The following is an 18,716-nucleotide window of genomic DNA, read 5'->3' as shown; positions in this document are numbered from 1 at the left end:
CTCTGCCCAACAAGAAAATGTCAGCTAGATCTTGCTGGTCCCTATTCTGACCCCTAGCTTTGGATCCTATTCTTCCCTGGAGGGATGGCGGCCTGGAGGGCAGCCCTGCACACACCGGGAGGGATGTGGGAAAACAGGCCAAGACTGATAGAGCTCCGGGGCTCGAAAAGGCATCGAAGAGTGGAGGGCAGACGTCCAGTGGGGGAGGCGGCGGGGTTGGGGACGAGCCCCTCAGCTAGCGAGGCCCTGGGCCGGGGAGAAGCCGAGACGTTGGCCCTCCCAGTTTCCTAGAGAGGCCGCCGAGGCCCGGGGCGGTGCCGCGCGTGCGCGAGGGGCCAGCGGGGAGTCGGGCGCGTGGCTGGCGGGGCGGCAGACGATAGAGTCTCGGGCGGTCGCTGGAGTTGGTGAGCGTCCTGGCGGGGCGCGGGGTGCGGCGGCGGCTGCTGTGCTCCCGCGGCGTTCCCGGGGGGCGGCAGGGCGCTCGGCTGTGCCCGGAGGGCGGCGGTGAGGCCGGGCCTGGGGGCCGCCCCCGGGGCGGGTGGTCGGGCCGGGAATCCCGTCCCCGCCGTGGTGAGGGCTTAGCTGGAAATGCTTCGGCGCCCGGGGCGCCTGAGGGGGGCGGAGGGAGGGATTCCTGTGCTTTATCACTGCTCCCAATTATGCAAACAAAGCGTACTCATTACAGACAGTTAGATGAGGTGGGTGAGAGTAAGAAAAGTAAAAGTAACCGCAATCCGCGAATGTTTTCTTCTGGAGGCTTCCTATTTCAAATTTATGTATAAGTATGCAAACTCGTATACATGTATATATATATACACACACATATATAATTATGAAATGGGATCGTATTATTGCCTTTTTAAATATGTGATCTATATATTTTTTAGTTTTTTAAATTGAGGTATAATTGACATATTAGTTTCAGGTGTACAACATAATTCTATATTTGTATACTATCGCTTTTAAAAAACTTTTTAGTATTGTGATAAAATACACATAACATTTACCATATGATACATAAAAATTTATCATTTTAACCATTTTAAAATGTTTAGTGACATTAAGTACGTTCATACTATTGTTTTTTGAAAGTTATATCTTCAGCTTTCGAGAAATGCATTTGTTCATATATTGGTGAAAATTGGTGCCAGCCTTATGACACCACCAAGACATATTTTTGCAAGTATAATTAAAAGAAAACATTTTGTTTGCAATTTATTTCCCATAGTACGTGTTACATGAAGCTGTAAATGCTCAACAAGTGATGTTTGTACCAAAAAAGCAAAATCCTGTTTGTTAGGGTGTTTATTTTCAAGATGAGAGAGTAGTACGTAAAATGCAGTGCTTAAATAGAAGGTACAGCTCTAACCTAAAACCACTGTACTGTCCTCTTACTTACATTGGCCTAAGAAATCAGAGAATGTTCTCCTTCCTAAGTTAAAAGTAGTGGCCAGGAAAGAACACCCTCCTGTTTCAAACTGCAGTTCAGAACTAAAAACTCACTAATACTAGGTCAGTTACTTCGCAAGGAAATGTCAACGAGTGTTTTTAGCCATATTTTGATTCAAGATTTCAGGGACTTCCATCGGTTATGTACATGTGTATATCTGTGTGCATATTCAAGGACAGATGAATGAGGCTGCTCTTACCAGTTAATGCTGAAGAAAGGCAGACAAATGTTGGTTGAAAAAGTTCTTACTGTAGCTGAAATGATGGGAATGTTTTGAAGATAAACCTCTATGTACTTATAAGGGAAACTCACAAAGCATGAAAAAGAGTAACTATGCCACCATTTAGTTTTCTGTGGCTCCTGGTATCCAAGAAGTATTAGTGCATAAGCATTCTATGATGTCAGAGAGTTGCTTTAGGAAAAAATACATAAAATATAATAAAACATAACATTATTTTGCAATCTTCAGTATTTTTATGTCAGAAACAATCTGAAAGAGCTCCCTCAGGTGAACCCTTATGTGCTCTATAAGATTGCTTTTTTGAGTTTATACTTTTCCTTCCCTGATCTCTCACCCTCCTCCTTGTTTTATTATACTACATGGCACCTGTTGCTGTCTAACATACCATATGTTTTATTTATTTCATTGTCTGCCTTCCCATAAGCTCCTCAAGGCAATGCTTTTTGTCTGCTTTATTCACCTCTGAGACCTTAGTGCCTAGGACATAGTAGGTGCTCAATAAATATTTGTTAAATCAGTGAAAGAATGAATCCAGATTGGAGATGAGAGTTGACGGTATTTAATATCCCCGATGGCCAAGTTAATCCTTAATATCTAGATAGAAATAAATCAGAAAAAAATGGTAACAACTCAAACTTTTTCGATTTAAAAAACTTTTTTTTTTTTTTGTGAGGAAGATCAGCCCTGAGCTAACGTCCATGCCAATCCTCCTCTTTTTGCTGAGGAAGACTGGCCCTGAGCTAACATCCATGCCGATCTTCCTCCATTTTATATGGGACGCCGCCACAGCATGGTCTCACAAGCGGTGTGTCGGTGCGCACCCGGGATCCGAACCCGGGCCGCCAGCAGTGGAGCACACGCACTTAACCGCTATGCCACAGGGCCAGCCCCAAAACTTTTTATTTTGAATAATTCTAGACCTACAGAGGGTTGCAGATCTGTACAGAGTTCCCTTATACTCTGTACCCAGTTTGCCTGAAGTTAACATCTTGCATAACCATAGTATAGGCGTCAAAGTTAAGAAATGTACGGTGGTACATAATACTATTAGTTAAACTGCTCACTTTATCCAGACTTCATCAGTATCTTGCTAATGTTCTTTTTCTGTTCCAGGATCCAGTCTAGATCCCTCATTCCATTTAGTTGTCATGTCTCCTTATTCTTCTTCAGTCTGTGACAGTTCTTCAGTCGTTCCTTGTTTTACGTGACCTTGACACTTTTGAAGTATTTTGTATTTGTAGTTTTAGAGTGACCTCAGTTTGGTTTTGTCTGCTTGGATTGAGGATGATAGAGATATGTCTTATTACTGGTGATGGTAATCTTGATCCAGTGGTGTCTGCCAGGTGTCACCACTGTCAAGTTACTGTCTTTCCCTTTGTAATTAGTAGTTATTTAGGGCAAGGTACTTGGAGACTTTGCATAGAAATATCCTGTTTCTCCTTAACTTTCACCCACTAATTGGCATTCCTTGGTGGATCTTGCCTGCAGCAATTATTACTTTGAGGTTCTAATGGTGCCTTTCATTTCTGTCATTCTTTCTACATTTATGAACTGGAATTCTTTGTGAGGCAGAGTTGTGAGGCAGACAGGGAGGCCTTCTCCCCCTTTTGTTTATTTATTCAATTAGTGATATCAGACTGTGATGTTGGGTGTTTATTCTTTGGGCTATAATGCAGTGCTATTGTTATTTATTTTGTTGCTTCAATTATTGTAGCTTTGGCCATCGGGAGCTCTTTCAGCTTGGCTCCTGTTTCCCCTTGACATGGCCCCGTCCTTTTTTGTGTCTTTCCCTGAGTTTTAGGCACCACGAAATAGTCGTCTTGTATTTTCCCTCCTTCAGGCCTGGAATCAACCACTTCTCCAAGGAGCCTTTTAATTGAGAATGGTATTTAGAAAGCAAGTTTTGGGTACTAGATTTGAGCTTATTTCTTAGTTGAACTATTGGTATAAGTATTATGTTAACGTTTTTAAAACGTACTGGAAGCAATCTTCCTTCAGTAGCAATTGTGTTGGAAACTTGTTTGCTTATTATCGGTGTATGGAGTAAAACTTATGTCCCCTGACACTGGTAGGGAGAACATGAGAATAAGAGACTACTTAATGAGGATTTAAAAAGGAAAACAAATAAAATTACATTGCATGTGAAATGAAGGAGGAAAATGACAGAAAGAAGAAAATGTCCCTGAAAAATGCCCAGATGATCGCTTGGGATTTTCCCTGTTCTTTTCAAAGCCATTTTCATTGTGGGAATGAACTGGGTTGAGGCATGAAGGAGGGTCTGGAGAAGAGGCCTGATCCAGCTCAGGTTGCTCCCCAGGCCTGGGGGCTCACATCTGTGGTATCATCTTAACAAGTTGATGAATGAACCTTTTTTTCAGTCCTCAAAAGCTAGCTGGGACTCTGGAGGAACCTGAGGCATTAGGAGACCTGAATTTAATTGGGCAGTTTCAGCTGACGGGCCCCCATCTCTTTCCTTTGCTCTGGGTCTTTCATTCAGAGCTTGAAAGGCCCAGGAGGTCTTCAGCCTTATCCATGTTCATGGTTGCAGAGGCCGGGCTCACCCTTTCTTTGATTGAAGGCCTGGAATCTTGTGGCATATTCACAGGCAGTCACCCTCATTTTTCTGTGTCAATCTTGTCACCACCTCTTTACAAATACTTCAGTGACCTCTTTGGACATTTCTGCCACAGCTGCTTCCAGAACAGACCAGCTTGGAGGCTCATTTTTGGTGCTACTTTCACTGTGGGTCTCAATTTCCTGAGATAGGTGGATGCCATTTATATTTCCGACTGTGTGCATTTCTTCAGAATATTTCTCTGTGGCCTCCAGTTCATTCTCTTGAAGCTCACTGCCAGATTTGTCTTCACCCTTAGCAGCATTCTAATTCTTTTCACACTTCAGTTTTCTTTCTCTTCTCCAGTCTGTTGTGCCAGTTTGTGTGTGGAAGTCTCTCTCCCTCTCTGACGTTCAACTTCCTCCTGAGCAGTTTTCTTCTCCCTGTTTGTGCTGCTGGAGCTCAGCAAGGCTGGAGCCTGCCCCTCTGGCTCCTAAAGCATGCTTTCCTCTTCAGCCTTCTTTTGTGGTTGTGTCTTCAAGTCTCTTTTTTAGGCCTTCAGTGATTTACTTTATCACTTCTCTGATTCTCCTTTGCTTTTGCTTTCTCTGAATACTTCTTCTTCCCCTGTTCCCCTGTTCTCACAGCAAGGCTTCTTCTGTCTGCCCGGACTAGGGCAGCGTCCTCAGACTCATGGTCCCTAGTGTAGTGCTTCACTTGACTCTTCATGCCCTTGGGGCAGGACTGCAGTTTCTTTTAGCTGGATGATGGAAGCTGGTGCTTTCTTCTTCCCATCTCAGTTTACAGTCATCTCTTTTTTGTCAGTCCCAGCAGCACTTGCTGAGTCCAGATGTTTGTAGCAAACGTAGGAGATGATGGCTTCTGGGTGAAGGTTGTGATTCCTTCAAATTTGGTTAACAGTGGTGGGAGACAGAGGGTGCCCCGGTTTCAGGGGAAGGCGACCATCGTCTGTGACTTGGTGTGTGGAGTAATGGGCTGCTTTGCAACAGGCGCCAGGACCTGCTTGTCCATCTCACACTTCTTTGTAGGGACGTGTTTTGTTTAACATCCTCTGACTGTCTGTCTTTTTCCCTTGCATGTTCTGTTTTTTGGCAGCGTTTTGCTCTTTTCATTCTCTGCCTGCCTTGCCGGTTTCTGTCGTACCTTGCTAGTTCTCTTTGTTTATCTAGGCTTCTCTGATTTGGTTGCTGACTCAGTGGCTACATCAGAACTAAGGTCACCTGTATTTCTCTTTCCATTTGCAGTTGCTTGAACTGCTGCCACTGTTTGCATCCCAGTCCCCTTCAAGGATGTGCAGCCCCTCCAGGTTGGTGCTGACCTCTTCATTCCTGGGAGCTGATACTCAGTTGCTTTGTTTATTTAGCAGAATTATTGATCACTGTGCTGATTGTAAAAGTAATGTGTAACAATTCAAGGAACACAGGTAAGTGTGGAAGCCCTCTAACCCACCTACCAGAGGAGATGAGGGCTGAAAACACTTTGGTGGCAAGGCTTCAGAACTTTTTTGTGCATATGCAAACTGTGCTTTATTTTTATTTTGTTTAAGACATAAATGAGTTCATAACTATAATTTCTAACTTGCCTTTTAGTTTACTTTTTATTTTGGGAAATTGGGAAAAGACAAAAAAATATAAATGGGAAAATAACAGACAGGCATATTTCCAACACAAGAATAACCACTTCTAACATTTTGGCATATTTGCATTCATCTGTTTTTATGTTCACTCTTAAAAAAGGAAAAGAGAGAGACCTAGTACATAAATGTCACATTAAAAAAATCAAGTCACTACCAAGAAACTGAAGTCTCTCTTAACTACTGTTCCCAGCCTCCCCATCCCTACAATCATTAAGAGTTTTTGTGAATCCTTCCAGGCCATATTTAATTCCTTTGCATACTTATTATGTGTACATCACACATACACACATATATACATATATATGATTTTAGGGGTTTTTTACAATTATATGTAGGATGTTCTATTTAACTTAGCATATGTTTTTGTTATTGCTGGGAAGGGCAGTCAAGCCCAGCTTCTCCTCTCTTGGTAGCGGCGTGAGTGGCCTTAACCTGGGAACATCTTGCAAAAAAGTTGAGAGCCCTCAGAGCCTTTGCTGGGCGTACTGCCATGTGAGGGACTATCTTTCCTTGTTCAGTGCTCAATGTATATACCCCTTTGTTCTGCTTAAGTGCATGTGTCGTTGACTCTCAGGCCCACCTCTGCTCTCTCTATTTCAGACCCCACGGGTGAGGGGTCGATGTCCTTCTACTGCAGCATGAAGTGTGGTGCTTATATCCACACCACCTGTACCGCATCAGCTATGAAGTGGATCGGTTGATCATGGGGGACCAATGGATGGCAAGGGGTTGAATCTTGTGCGCTTTCTCACCTCTCTTGCTGTAAGTAAATGCTGTACCACTTGAGCCTGGTGTGTGTGTGGTCTGTTCTCAGCAACTTAGAATCGTGCTCTGGTCTCTTCTATGGGTTGTACTTTATGTGCTTTTTAACCTTGGCCACATAGCCTGACCATCCAGTGAACAGTGAAACAATTATGTTGATGCTTAAGGGTCTAGCACAGTCTTTTTAACTATTGTATGGTATTTTATCCTGTAAAGTGCTAGCCTTTTATTTAACCGTGTTGATGAACAAGTAGATTATTTCCAATATTGTGTTACTACAAAGAGTACTCTGGTGATCACTTGTGTGAAGTCTGTGTAAATATATACTTGTGCAAGTGTTTTTCCTAGAAGAAAAGTTCCTGAGGAGATTCCTAGAAGTGAAATTCCTAGGGCATAAGTAATGTGACTTTTTAGTTTTACTAAAACTCAATTATTAGACTACTAGGCTGTCAAACCTTCCTGGTGGGTAAAAATTTATACTTCTATCAGTGGTTAGGGTTTTTGTTCTTTTTACTTTTGGACAAGAGGTTTTAAATACTGATGTGGTCATATATCACTGTTTTCCTTTTGTTTTCTGAAAAAAATTCTTGCTTACCCTAGGGTTCTTACCCCCTTTTTTTGTTTTTGACGTTAAGTCTTTGACTAGAATTCATTTTGCTTATGATTTTGCTTTTATTTTAATTTGCTTAGCCAATTATCCCTTTACGTGTCATTGAATTGGCTGTTCTTTCCCACTGTCTTTGTAATGCTGCCTCTGTTATATGCCAGATCTATATATGTGTATAAGTCTGTGTCAGGATTCTGTACTGTTCCTTTTATCTGCTATTTGTGTATTCCTTCGATAATACTCACTGTTTTAGTGACTGTATTTTTATAATAAGCCACGTTGTCTTGTAGAACAAGTCTTTCCACCTTTAAAAAATTGTCTTGGCTGTTGTTGGCCTTGTACTCATTTGTGCGAATTGCAGGATGAGCTTATCAAGTCTGAAGAAAAGTTGTATTGGGGTTTTGTTGGGATTGTATAGACTTTTCATGTTAATTTAGGAAGTATTAAGTAGTAGGCTTGAAAATATTAGTCTTCTTATACTTAAGATTTATTCAGATCTATTTTGTCTTTTGGCACTTTTCTGTTTACCCGTTAAGGTCTTATATACTTTTTATTAGCTTTAGTTCTGAATATTTTATGTTTTTTTGGTTATTGTTGCTCTTATGTTTATTCTCTTCTTAATTGGTTGTTGCTGGTTATTGGAAAGTTATTGATTATACGGTGATTATATATTCAGCCTCTTTAATGACCTCTCATGTTAGTTCTAACAGTTTTTCAGTTGATTCTCTTAGATTTTTTAGATGGATGTTCATATCAGTCATGAGTAATATTAGCTTTAACCCTTCTTTCTTTTCTAACAGGTTTTTGCATATTTCCTTTTTCTTATCTAACTGTATTGGCTAGCATTTCAGTGTGTGATTGTTCCTGATTTTAATTGCAAGGCCATTAATATCTTCTCCGTTTAGTGTTACATTTTCTGTAAATTTCTCTTGGTTTTTCCCCATCTCAGATGGCAGAGTTTCCCTTTATCCCTGGATTGCTAAGATTGTGTGCCAAAAAGAAGATAAAGCTATAGCAACAGTAGACGTTTTTTTTAACTTTAAGAGAATACCAGTATGCGAAGAGATTTATGCTAATAAATTTGAAATCCTTGATGAACACTTGGGTTCTTTCCTCCTTTTGACTATTATGAATAATGCTGCTATGAACATTTGTGTGCAAGTTTTTCGTGGACATCTGTTTTCATTTCTCTTGGGTGTATCTATCTACCTATCTAGGAATGGAATTGCAAGTAGTAACTGTTTATGTTTAACTTATTGAAGAACTGCCAGACTGTTTTCCAAATTGGCTTCACAATTTACATTCCAACCACATCCTTGCCAACACATGTTATTTTCTGACTGATTATAGACATCCTAGTGGGTGTGAAGTGGTATCTCATTGTGGTGTTGATCTGCTTTTCCCTGATGACTCTAGTTGCTGAGTGTCCTGTGTATCTTTCAGCCATTTTTACATTTTCTTTAGAGAAATGTCTATTCAGATGCTTTGTCCAATTTTAATTGTGTTGTCTTTTATTATTATTATTATTTTTTATTGTGAGGCAAGTTATTCTCAGAATTCTTTTAATTGAAGTATAGTTGACATACAATATTATATTAGTGTCAGAGGTACAACATAGCGATTTGACATTTATCTACATTATGAAATGGTCACCACAGTAAGTCCAGTAACCATCTGTTACCATACAGAGTTATTACAACATTATTGACTATATTCCCTATGCTGTGCGTTACATCCCCATGACTTATTTATTTTATAACTGGAAGTTTGTACTTCTTAATCCCCTTCACCTATTTCGACTCTCCGCCTACCCCTCTCCCCTCTGGTGACCATCCGTTTGTTCTCTGTATCTATGAATTTGTTTTGTTTTTTAGATTCCACATATGAGTGAAGTCAAGTGGTATTTATATTTCTATGAGTTATTTCATTTAGCATAATGCCCTCTAGGTCCATCCATCTTGTCGCAAATGGCAAGATTTCACTCTTTTTTATGGCTGAGTAATATTCCATTGTGTATATGTATACCATATCTTCTTTATCCATTCATCTATTGGTGTACACTTAGGTTGCTTCCATATCTTGGCTGTTGTAAATGATGCTACAGTGAACATAGGGGTGCATAAATCTTTTCAAATTAGTGTTTTCATTTTCTTCAGATAAATACCCAGAAGTGGAATCGCTGGATCATATGTTAATTCTATGTTTAATTTTTTGAGGAATCTCTCTGCTGTTTTCCATAATGGCTGCACCAATTTATACTCCCTTTAATAGTGTACGATGGTTCCCTTTTCTCCACATCCTCACCAACACTTGTTATTTGTTGCCTTTTGAATATTAGCTATTCTGTCAGGTGTGAGGTGATATCTCATTGTGGTTTTGATTTCCATTTCCCTGATGATTAGTGATGTTGAGCATCTTTTCATGTGTCTGTTGATCCATCTGTATGTCGTCTTTGGGAAAATGTCTATTCAGGTCCTCTGCCTATTTTTTAATTGGATTGTTTGTTTTTTTGATATTGAGTTGTATGAGTTCTTTACATATTTTGAATATTAACCCCTTATCGGATATATCATTTGCACATATCTTCTCCTATTCAGTAGGTTGCCTTTTCATTTTGTTGATGGTTTTTTCCCCTGTGCAAAAGCTTTTTAGTTTGATGTAGTCCCATTTGTTCATTTTTGCTTTTGTTGTCCTTGCCTAAGGAAACAGATCCAAAGAAATATTGCCAAGACCATTGTCAAAGAGCTTACTGCCTATATTTTCGTCTAGGAGTTTTATGGTTTCAGGTCTTACATTTAGGTTTTTAATTTATTTTGAGTTTATTTTTATATGTGGTGTAAGACAGTGGTCCAGTTTCATTCTTTTGCATGTAGCTGTCCTGTTTTCCCAAAACCATTTATTCAAGAGACTGTCTTTTCCCCATTGTATAATCTTGCTTCCTTTGTTGTAGGTTAATTAACCATATAAGCATAGGTTTATTTGTGGGCTCTCTGTTCTGCTCCATTGATCTATGTGTCTGTTTTTGTGCCAGTACCATACAATTTTTTTGTGTATGTGTGAGGACAATTAGCCCTGAGCTAACATCTGTTGCCAATCCTCCTCTTTTTGCTGAGGAAGATTGGCCCTGGGCTAACATCCGTGCCTATCTTCCTCTACCTTATGTGGGACAACGCCACAGGATGGCTTGACAAACGTTACGTCGGTCCGCGATTGGGATCTGAACCCGTGAACCCTGGGCTGCCGAAGCGGAGCATGCGAACTTAACTGCTATGCCACCGGGCCAGCCCCCATACAGTTTTGATTACTGTAGCTTTGTAGTATAGTTTGAAATCAGGGAGTGTGACACCTCCAGCTTTGTTCTTCTTTCTCAAGATTGCTTTGGCTTGTTTTTTTATTATTAAACTGTAAAAGTTCTTTATATGTATTCTAAATACAAGTCCCTTCTGAGATATGTGATTTGCAAATATTTTTTCCCAGTCTCTGGGTTGTCTTTTCACTTTCTTCATATGTCCTTTGAAGCACGAGAGTTTTAAATTTTGACGAAGTCCAGTTTGTCTGTTTTTTCCTTTTTTTCATATGCTTTGGTGTGCCTTGCTTAATGCAGTGTCGCAAAGTTTTACACCTACATTTTCTGACAAGAGTTTTATAATTTTAGCTCTTATATTTAGGTCTTTGATCCATTTTGAGTTAATTTTTGTATATTATATTATGTAGGGATCCAATTTCATTCTTCTTAATATGGACACACAGTTGTGCCAACACCATTTGCTGAAAAGACTATTCTTCCCCCTTTGGTGATCTTGGTGCCCTTGTCAAAAATAAATTGACCATAGATGTATGGGTTTATGTTTGTTCTCTTAATTCTGTTTCATTGATCTGTATGTCTGTCCTTATGCCAGCACCACATTGTCTTGATGACTGCTGCTTATAAAGTAAGTTTTGAAATTGTGTGTGTCTTCCAACTTATTCTTTTTCAAGATTATATTGGCTATTCTGTGGCTCTCTTGAGTTTCCATATGTTAGGATCAGCTTTTTAATTTCTACAAAGAAGCCAGCTGGGGTTCTGATAGGGATTGAGTTGAATCCATAGATAAATTTGGGGAGTATTGTCATCTTAACAATATTTTGTCTTCTGATCTGTGAACACAGACTGTCTTTCCATCAATTTAAATCTTTAATTTCTTCTAACAATGTTTTGTAGTTTCAGGGTATAACTTTTACTCTTCTGTTAAATTCATTCCTAAGTATTTTATTCTTTTTCATGTGATTGTAAATTAAATTGTTTTCTTAATTTTATTTTTGGTTTGTTCATTTCTACTATATAGAAATACCATTGATTTTGTGTGTGTGTGTGTGTGAGGAGATCAGCCCTGTGCTAACATCTGCCAATCCTCCTCTTTTTTTGCTGAGGAAGACTGGCCCTGGGCTAACATCCGTGCCCATCTTCCTCCACTTTATATGGGACGCCGCCACAGCATGGCTTGCCAAGCAGTGCGTCGGTGCGCACCCGGGATCCAAACCAGCAAACCCCGGGCCCCCACAGCGGAGCGTGCGCACTTAACTGCTTGCGCCACTGGGCCGGCCCCGAAATATCATTGATTTTTGCATATTGATCTTATATCCTCCAATCTTATTGAACTCTTAGTAGTTCTAATAGCTTTTAGTAGAGTCCGTAGGATTTGCTATATCAGATCATGTCATTTATGAATAAAGATTGTTTCACTTTTTTCCTTTCCAGTCTGGATGCCTTTTTTTTCCCCTTTCATTTTCTTGCCCAATTGCCCTGGCTAGAACCTCCTGTACAGTGTTAAATAGAAGAAGTGAGAGTGGACATCCTTGTCTTGTTCCCACTCTTTGGGGGAAAGCATTTGGTCTTTAACCATTAAATATGATGTTAGCTGTGGGCTTTTTGTAGATGCTTCCTACCATATTGAGAAGTTCCTTTCTATTCTTAGTGAGTACTTTTATCATGAAAAGTTTGGATTTTATCAGATGAGTTTTCTGCGCCTGTTGACATCATCATGTGATCTTTGTTTTTTATTCTCTTGCTATGTTAAACCAACCTTGCATTCCTGGGATAAATCTCACTTGGTCACGGTGTATAGTTCTTTTTATATGTTGCTGGATTCAGTGTGTGAGTATTCTTGAGAATTTTTGCATTTATATTCATAAGAGGTATTGGTCTGTCAGGTTTGGTATCATGGTAGTACTGGCCTCATAGAATGAATTAGGAAGTGTTCCCTCCTTTTCTATTTTTTGGAAGGATTTGTGAAGAATTGGTATTAATTTTTCTTTGAGTATTTGGTAGAATTCAGCAATGAAGCCATCTGGGCCTTGGCTTTTGTTTTTGGGTAGTTTTTTTACTACTAATTCAATCTCTCATGATAAGTCTATTCAGATTTTGTATTTCTTCTTGAATTGGTTTCTATAGTTTGTGTTTTATAGGAGTTTGTCTATTTCATCTAAAATATGTAATTTATTGGCAAAAATTATATTTTTAAATAATTCTTTTTGTTTTGTAAAGTCAGTAGTATATTCCCTCTTTCATTTCTGATTTATGTAATTTGAGTCTTTCTTTTTTTTTTTTTTATTAATCTAGCTAAAGGTTTATCAATTTTGTTAGTCTTTTCAATGAACCAACTTTGGATTTCATTGGTTTTCTCTGGTGTGTTTATATTCTCTATTTCATTAATTTCCACTCTAATCTTTATTTCCTTTTGCTTGCTTTAGGTTTAGTTTGCTCTTTGTTTTCCGGTGGTTTTTTTTTGTTGTTTTCTTTTTTTGGTGAGGCAAGATTGGTCCTGAGCTAACATCTGTTGCCAATCCTCTTTTTGCTTGAGGAAGATTGTCGCTGAGCTAACATCTGTGCCAGTCTTCCTCTACTTTATATGTGGGACGCCGTGGCAGCATGGCTGGATTAGTGGTGTGTAGGTCCGCACCCAGGATCCGAACCCGTGAACCCTAGGCTGCCGAAGCACAGTGTGTAAGCTTAACTACTGTGCCACCAGGCTGGTCCCCTTTTTCCAATGTTTTAAGGTAGAAGGTTAGGTTATTGATTTTTCTTTCTTTGTTTTTTTTTTTTTTTAACTTTTTTTTTTTTTAAATATAGGCATTTGCAGCAATAAATTTCCCTCTAATCACTCCCTTAGTTTCATCCTGTTAGTTTTGGCATGTTGTGTTTTCATTTTCATTTACCTGAAAGTATTTTCTAATTTTTCTTGTGATTTTTTCTTTGACCCATTAGATATTTAGGAGTGTATATTTCCAAATGGAGCATTTCCTCTTTTTAAAAAAACTGAACTTCAAGGGGGCCAGCCCGGTGGCGCAAGCAGTTAAGTGCGTGCACTCCGCTGCGGTGGCCCAGGGTTCGCCGGTTTGGATCCTGGGCGTGCACCGACGCACCACTTGGCAAGCCATGCTGTGGAGGCGTCCCATGTAAAGTAGAGGAAGATGTGCATGGATGTTAGCCCAGGGCCAGTCTTCCTCAGCAAAAAGAGGAGGATTGGCAGATGTTAGCTCAGGGCCGATCTTCCTCACAAAAGTAAAATAAAATAACTGAACTTCTTATTTTGAATTAATTATAGATTCACATATTGTCATAAGAAATAATACAGAAAAATCCCACATATTCTTTACTTGGTTTCCCCTCCATGGTCCCAATGATAACATCTTGCAAAACTATAGTGCAGTATCACAACCAAGATACTGACGTTGATACAATCAAGACACCGAACATTTCCATCACCACAGAGATCCCTCGTGTTCCCCTTTTATAGTGTTGTCACTCCTTATTGGTGGGATAGACAACCCCACCCCCAAAAAAACAGTTGGTTTGGATGTTGAGACTGATGATGTGTGTGTATGTGCATACAAGGATATGAAGTGATTTATTACCCACTGAATGAAGCTTCAGGGAAGAGCAAGGCTGGCTCCAGAGCTGGTCTAAAAATGGCTTAAGAGAGCAAGGAGAGGTGACTGGCTTTGGCTTTTATTATGGTTAGAGAATGGGGCTGAGGTGAGGGTTTTTGTACACAGGCCAGGGCTTGTGTGCTTTGAACTTCCCGCCAGCACTGAAGGAGGGAGTATCTGGGCTTTTTTATTTGTTTGCCCAGATGTTGGCAAGAAGGAAAGGAGGAGTGGTGGGGCTTGAAAGCTGTCAGTAGTCAAACATCAAAAATGAAGTCAGACTCTTTATTACGTATAGCCACACTTACTTCTTGCCTGCCCCCCCCCCCAATCCTTAGCCACCCTGGCAAACACTAATCTGTTCTCCATTGCTATACTTTTGTTATTTCAAGAATGTTATATAAATGAAATCATACACTATGTAACCTTTTCACGTTGGCTTTTTTCATTCATCATAACTCTTTGGAGATGAGTTCATATTGTTGCATGTATTCATTCTTGTTTTTTTCTTTTTTTTTTTTTGTGAGGAAGATTGGCCCTGAGCTAACATCTGTACCAGTCTTCCTCTATTTTTTTTGTGTGGGATGCTGCCACAGTATGGCTTGATGAGCAGTGCATAGGTCTGCGCCCGGGATCTGAACTTGCAAACGCCAGGCCACCAAAGCAGAGCACATGAACTTAACCAGTACACCAGTGGGCCGGCCCTTCTTCATTCTTTTTTACTGCTGGGTATTATTCCACAGTATGGTTGTACCTCAGTTTAACCATTCACATATTGCAGGACATCTGCGTAGTTTCCAGTTTTTGCTATTATGAATAAAGCTGCAGTGAACAATCATGTACAGGTTTTTGTGTGGACATCAGTTTTCATTTTTCTGGGATATGTGTCTAGGAATGCAGTTGCTAGGTTGTGTGGTAGTTGCATATTTAGTTTTTAAGAAACTGCCAGACTGTTTTCCAGAGTGTCTAACGTTTTACTTTCCTTCTAATAATATATGAGTGATCCATTTTCTCTGCATCCTCAACAGTGTTTGGTGTTGTCATTTTTCTATTTTAGCCATTCTGATAGATGTATAATGATATCACATTGTGGTTTTAATTTGCATTTCCCTCATGGCTAATCATATTGAACATCTTTACATGTACTTATTTGTTATCTGTATGTTCTTTTTGGTGAAGTGTATCTTTCTGTCTTTTGCCCATTTTCTTATAGGATTATTCACTTGTTTTACAGTTGAGTTTTGAGAGTTCTTTATATAGTCACATACTAGTCCTTTGTTAGATATGTGGTTTGTAAATATTTTCTCCCAGTCTGTAGCTTGTCTTCTTATTCTCTCAACAAAAGTCTTTCCAGAGCAGAAGTTTTTAATTTTGCCGAGGTTCAGTTTATCACTTTTTTCTTTTATGGATCATGCTTTTGGTATCAATTCTGAGAACTCTTTGCTTAGCCCTAGATCCTGAAGATTTCCTCTTATGCTTTTTTCTAAAAGTTGTATAGGTTTATGTTTTACATTTGAGTCCATGATTCATTTTGAATTGATTTTTCTACAAGACGTGCGGTTTAAGTCGATTTTCATTATCTTTTGTATAGATGTCCAGTTGCTCCAGCTGCATTTGTTGAGAAGACTGTCCTTCCTCCTTTGAATTGCTTTTTGCACCTTTATCAAAAATTGGTTGCGCACATCTGCAGGGTAGACTCCTACACAGTGATGTGGCCTGCAGCGCCAGCTCCTTCCCCTGGAGGTGAAGAAACAGACCTTCATTGAGAGCCGCAAATGTGCCCCAGATAGTTTTTTATTTAAACCTCACAACAACCCCGACTTTATACAGTGGGGCCACAGAGATGTCAAGAGATAAAATGATGCATCCACAGTCATGTGGTTAATAAGTGGGGAGCTGGATTTGAATCCAGGTCTGTCTTAGTTTATGTTCTCTACTCTCTCTGCTCAGCTCTGCTGTCTCCCGAAAGAGGCTTGAACGCTTGGACACACTCCATTATGATGAATTATAAAAGGAAATAAGGAGTTGAGTGGGAAGCTAGATTAGTAGTTTCCAAATTATAGTTCTTAACCCATTGGTGGGTCACAAAGTTAATTTTACGGGATTCCCAATCAGTATTTTATTTATTGTTTTTGAACTGCTTATTTGAGATATTTTTAAATATTAGTAAAATGACATTTGATATTAAAAATCGTTTGGGCATATTTGTGTGGGTCTATTTCAGGTTTTTCTATTCCACTGATTTATGTGTTTCTTCCTCCACCAATACCACAGTCTTGATTACTGTAGCTATAAGTCTTGAAATCAAATAGACTGACTCCTCACACTTTATTATTTTTCAAAATTGTTTTAGCTATTCTAGTTCCATTGCTTTTCCACATAAATTTAAGAATAATCTTGTCTGTGTCTACAAAAAATCTTGCTGAGATTTTGATAGGAATAGCATGAAACCTGTAGATCTGTTTGGGGAAAATCGGCATCTCTACTATGTCAAGTCTTCCAATACGTGAATATGGTATGTCTATCAATTTATTTAGATCTTCTTTCGTCAGCCGTTTGTAGTTTTTAGCACACAAGCCCTGTACATATTTTACGTATTCTGGGATATTTTCTTAGTTTACCTCAATATGTGGCAGTGTAACCCTGGTCTACTGGATACTGACAGGCACTACTGTACAAATGCTCAAGCTCGCTCTTCTCATAGATCCAAAGATGATCCCAACTAACTGCACCATTATTCTCACATCCCTCCTGAACAGTAATATTGGTTATTTCAGTCTCTTGCCAGTGATGTCTGATGTCCCAGCAAATGGCGTGGTCCACTATGGTGCTGAAAAGATAACTCCCGAGGTCCCAGCAGCAACACGGCTAATGCAGACTTGGTTTGCACTCTGCTGGGTAAACTGAACGGGAGTGATGCCTCCAGGCAGGTGGTATGCTGTCCATCCAGCTCAGGCTCAGGCTTCAAGGGAGAGAAAGCGCCTTCACATGGTGAAGAAGGAAGAAGAGGATGAAGGCTACACTTCAGTGCAGGCCGCCAGGCCACAGACACTCAACCGTCCTGGCCAGGAGCTGTTCCGCCAGCTCTTCAGGCAGCTTCGTTACCATGAATCTTCTGGGCCCCTAGAGACTCTGAGCCGGCTCCGGGAGCTCTGCCGCTGGTGGCTGAGGCCTGACGTTCTCTCCAAGGCCCAGATCCTGGAGCTGCTGGTGCTGGAGCAATTCCTGAGCATCCTGCCTGGGGAGCTCCGGACCTGGGTGCAGCTGCATCACCCTGAGAGTGGTAGGGAGGCTGTGGCCCTGCTGGAGGAGCTGCAGAGGGATCTCGATGGAACACTGTGGAGGGTGAGTATGAGCAAGTGTGCAGTGCCCAGTGAACTCCGCCTGCCAGTGAGCCAGCTTGGCTCGGGGTGGGGTGGGTCTCTGAACCCTCAGAGTTGAGAACTCTAGGGGAAGTCTTCCCTTCTCATTCCCATGGCACCTGAGCATCTGAGAACTGGACCCTAAGCCAAGGACCTTTTAGTAGGCAGTCTGTCCCACCTTCCCAGAGGACTGTTAGCTCCAGGAAGAGAATCAGCAAATATCCATAAGTAACAGTAACAAGTTTTTGGACACAGTGACTTACAGTATAGAAAGTCCATCTCTACCTATTATCTGGTTTGAACTTGATACTGACCTGTAAAGTAGGAGTGATGTCTCTTGCTTATAAGGGAGAGAGTTCGAGTCAGGACTCTTGGCTTCTGAATACATGTTAAGACCTAGAAGAGCAGTCTACATGTACTTTATTGCTTCTTTCTCGATAAGCTTTTGAGGATTTGTTCTGTCTGAGGGTGGGGGGAAGAAGAGTGCTGAGGGGCAGCCAAGGGCTAGGAAATTGGAAGACCTTGATTTTAGACTTCATTTTGCAACCTCAGTGTTCTTGCTCACATTGTTGTTTCTTTCTGAGCCTCAGTTTATAGAAAAGAAAATGCAAAACTGATCTAACAATGCGAATTTGTTCAGTGTCTGTTTGACTGCCTGCCATGTGTCCAGCCCTGGCCTTGGTGCTGGGAAGCAGCACTGGCAGTCCCAGTGCTGGCAGCAGAGCGCAGGTCAGTTAAAGTGCACTTTTCCTGCCCCTTCTGCCTGACACAGGTGAGCTTCTCAGTGCTTCCTATATCTGTGGAAGTTGTTTTTAAAAGAGCGTTTATCATTTTTGTAGGCTTCTTTAAAATTGTTATTTCTATAAGAGTATGTGTTATTCTACATATATGATTCCTGCATAGATCAAAGTTACTTTTAAGGTTTCTGAAACATATTTGATGTGCTTCTTCCCCAAATTTAATATAAAATTAAATCAATTAACACATCTGAACATGGTCTACCATGTTCATTACCATTACCAGCAGTAATGTATCATGTATCATTACCAGCAGTAAATGGTAATAAACCAACACAAGGTATGACTATTAAAAAACAAAACCTCTTTGCTCAACATTGGGTACTGTTTTTTAAATTCTAAAAGAGCATGTATCATTTTTACCAAAACAGTGAGATGTT

The 18,716-nt window shown here is 40.2% G+C and overlaps 1 protein-coding gene across 6 annotated transcripts in view; it reads left to right on the top strand.

Moving 5' to 3' along the window:
- Positions 1-338: 338 nt before the first annotated feature.
- The window catches only part of ZNF445 (zinc finger protein 445), a 28,909-nt gene continuing 10,531 nt past the window's right edge, over positions 339-18,716 (top strand). Inside the window, exons 1-5 of one of the 6 annotated variants that reach the window (XM_087430821.1) lie at positions 339-404; positions 5,511-5,572; positions 6,503-6,664; positions 15,769-15,920; positions 16,955-17,522. In XM_087430821.1, coding sequence (XP_087286947.1) covers positions 17,094-17,522 — 429 coding nt within the window. In that variant the 5' untranslated portion in view covers positions 339-404; positions 5,511-5,572; positions 6,503-6,664; positions 15,769-15,920; positions 16,955-17,093. The other 5 variants (XM_087430820.1, XM_087430822.1, XM_087430824.1 and 2 more) reach the window with 5 other exon arrangements.

This window comes from Ceratotherium simum, chromosome 5 (assembly GCF_057802395.1).
Source record: "Ceratotherium simum simum isolate JZ-2026a chromosome 5, ASM5780239v1, whole genome shotgun sequence".
NCBI lineage: Eukaryota > Metazoa > Chordata > Mammalia > Perissodactyla > Rhinocerotidae > Ceratotherium > Ceratotherium simum.
This window is presented reverse-complemented; position numbering and strand designations above follow the sequence as displayed.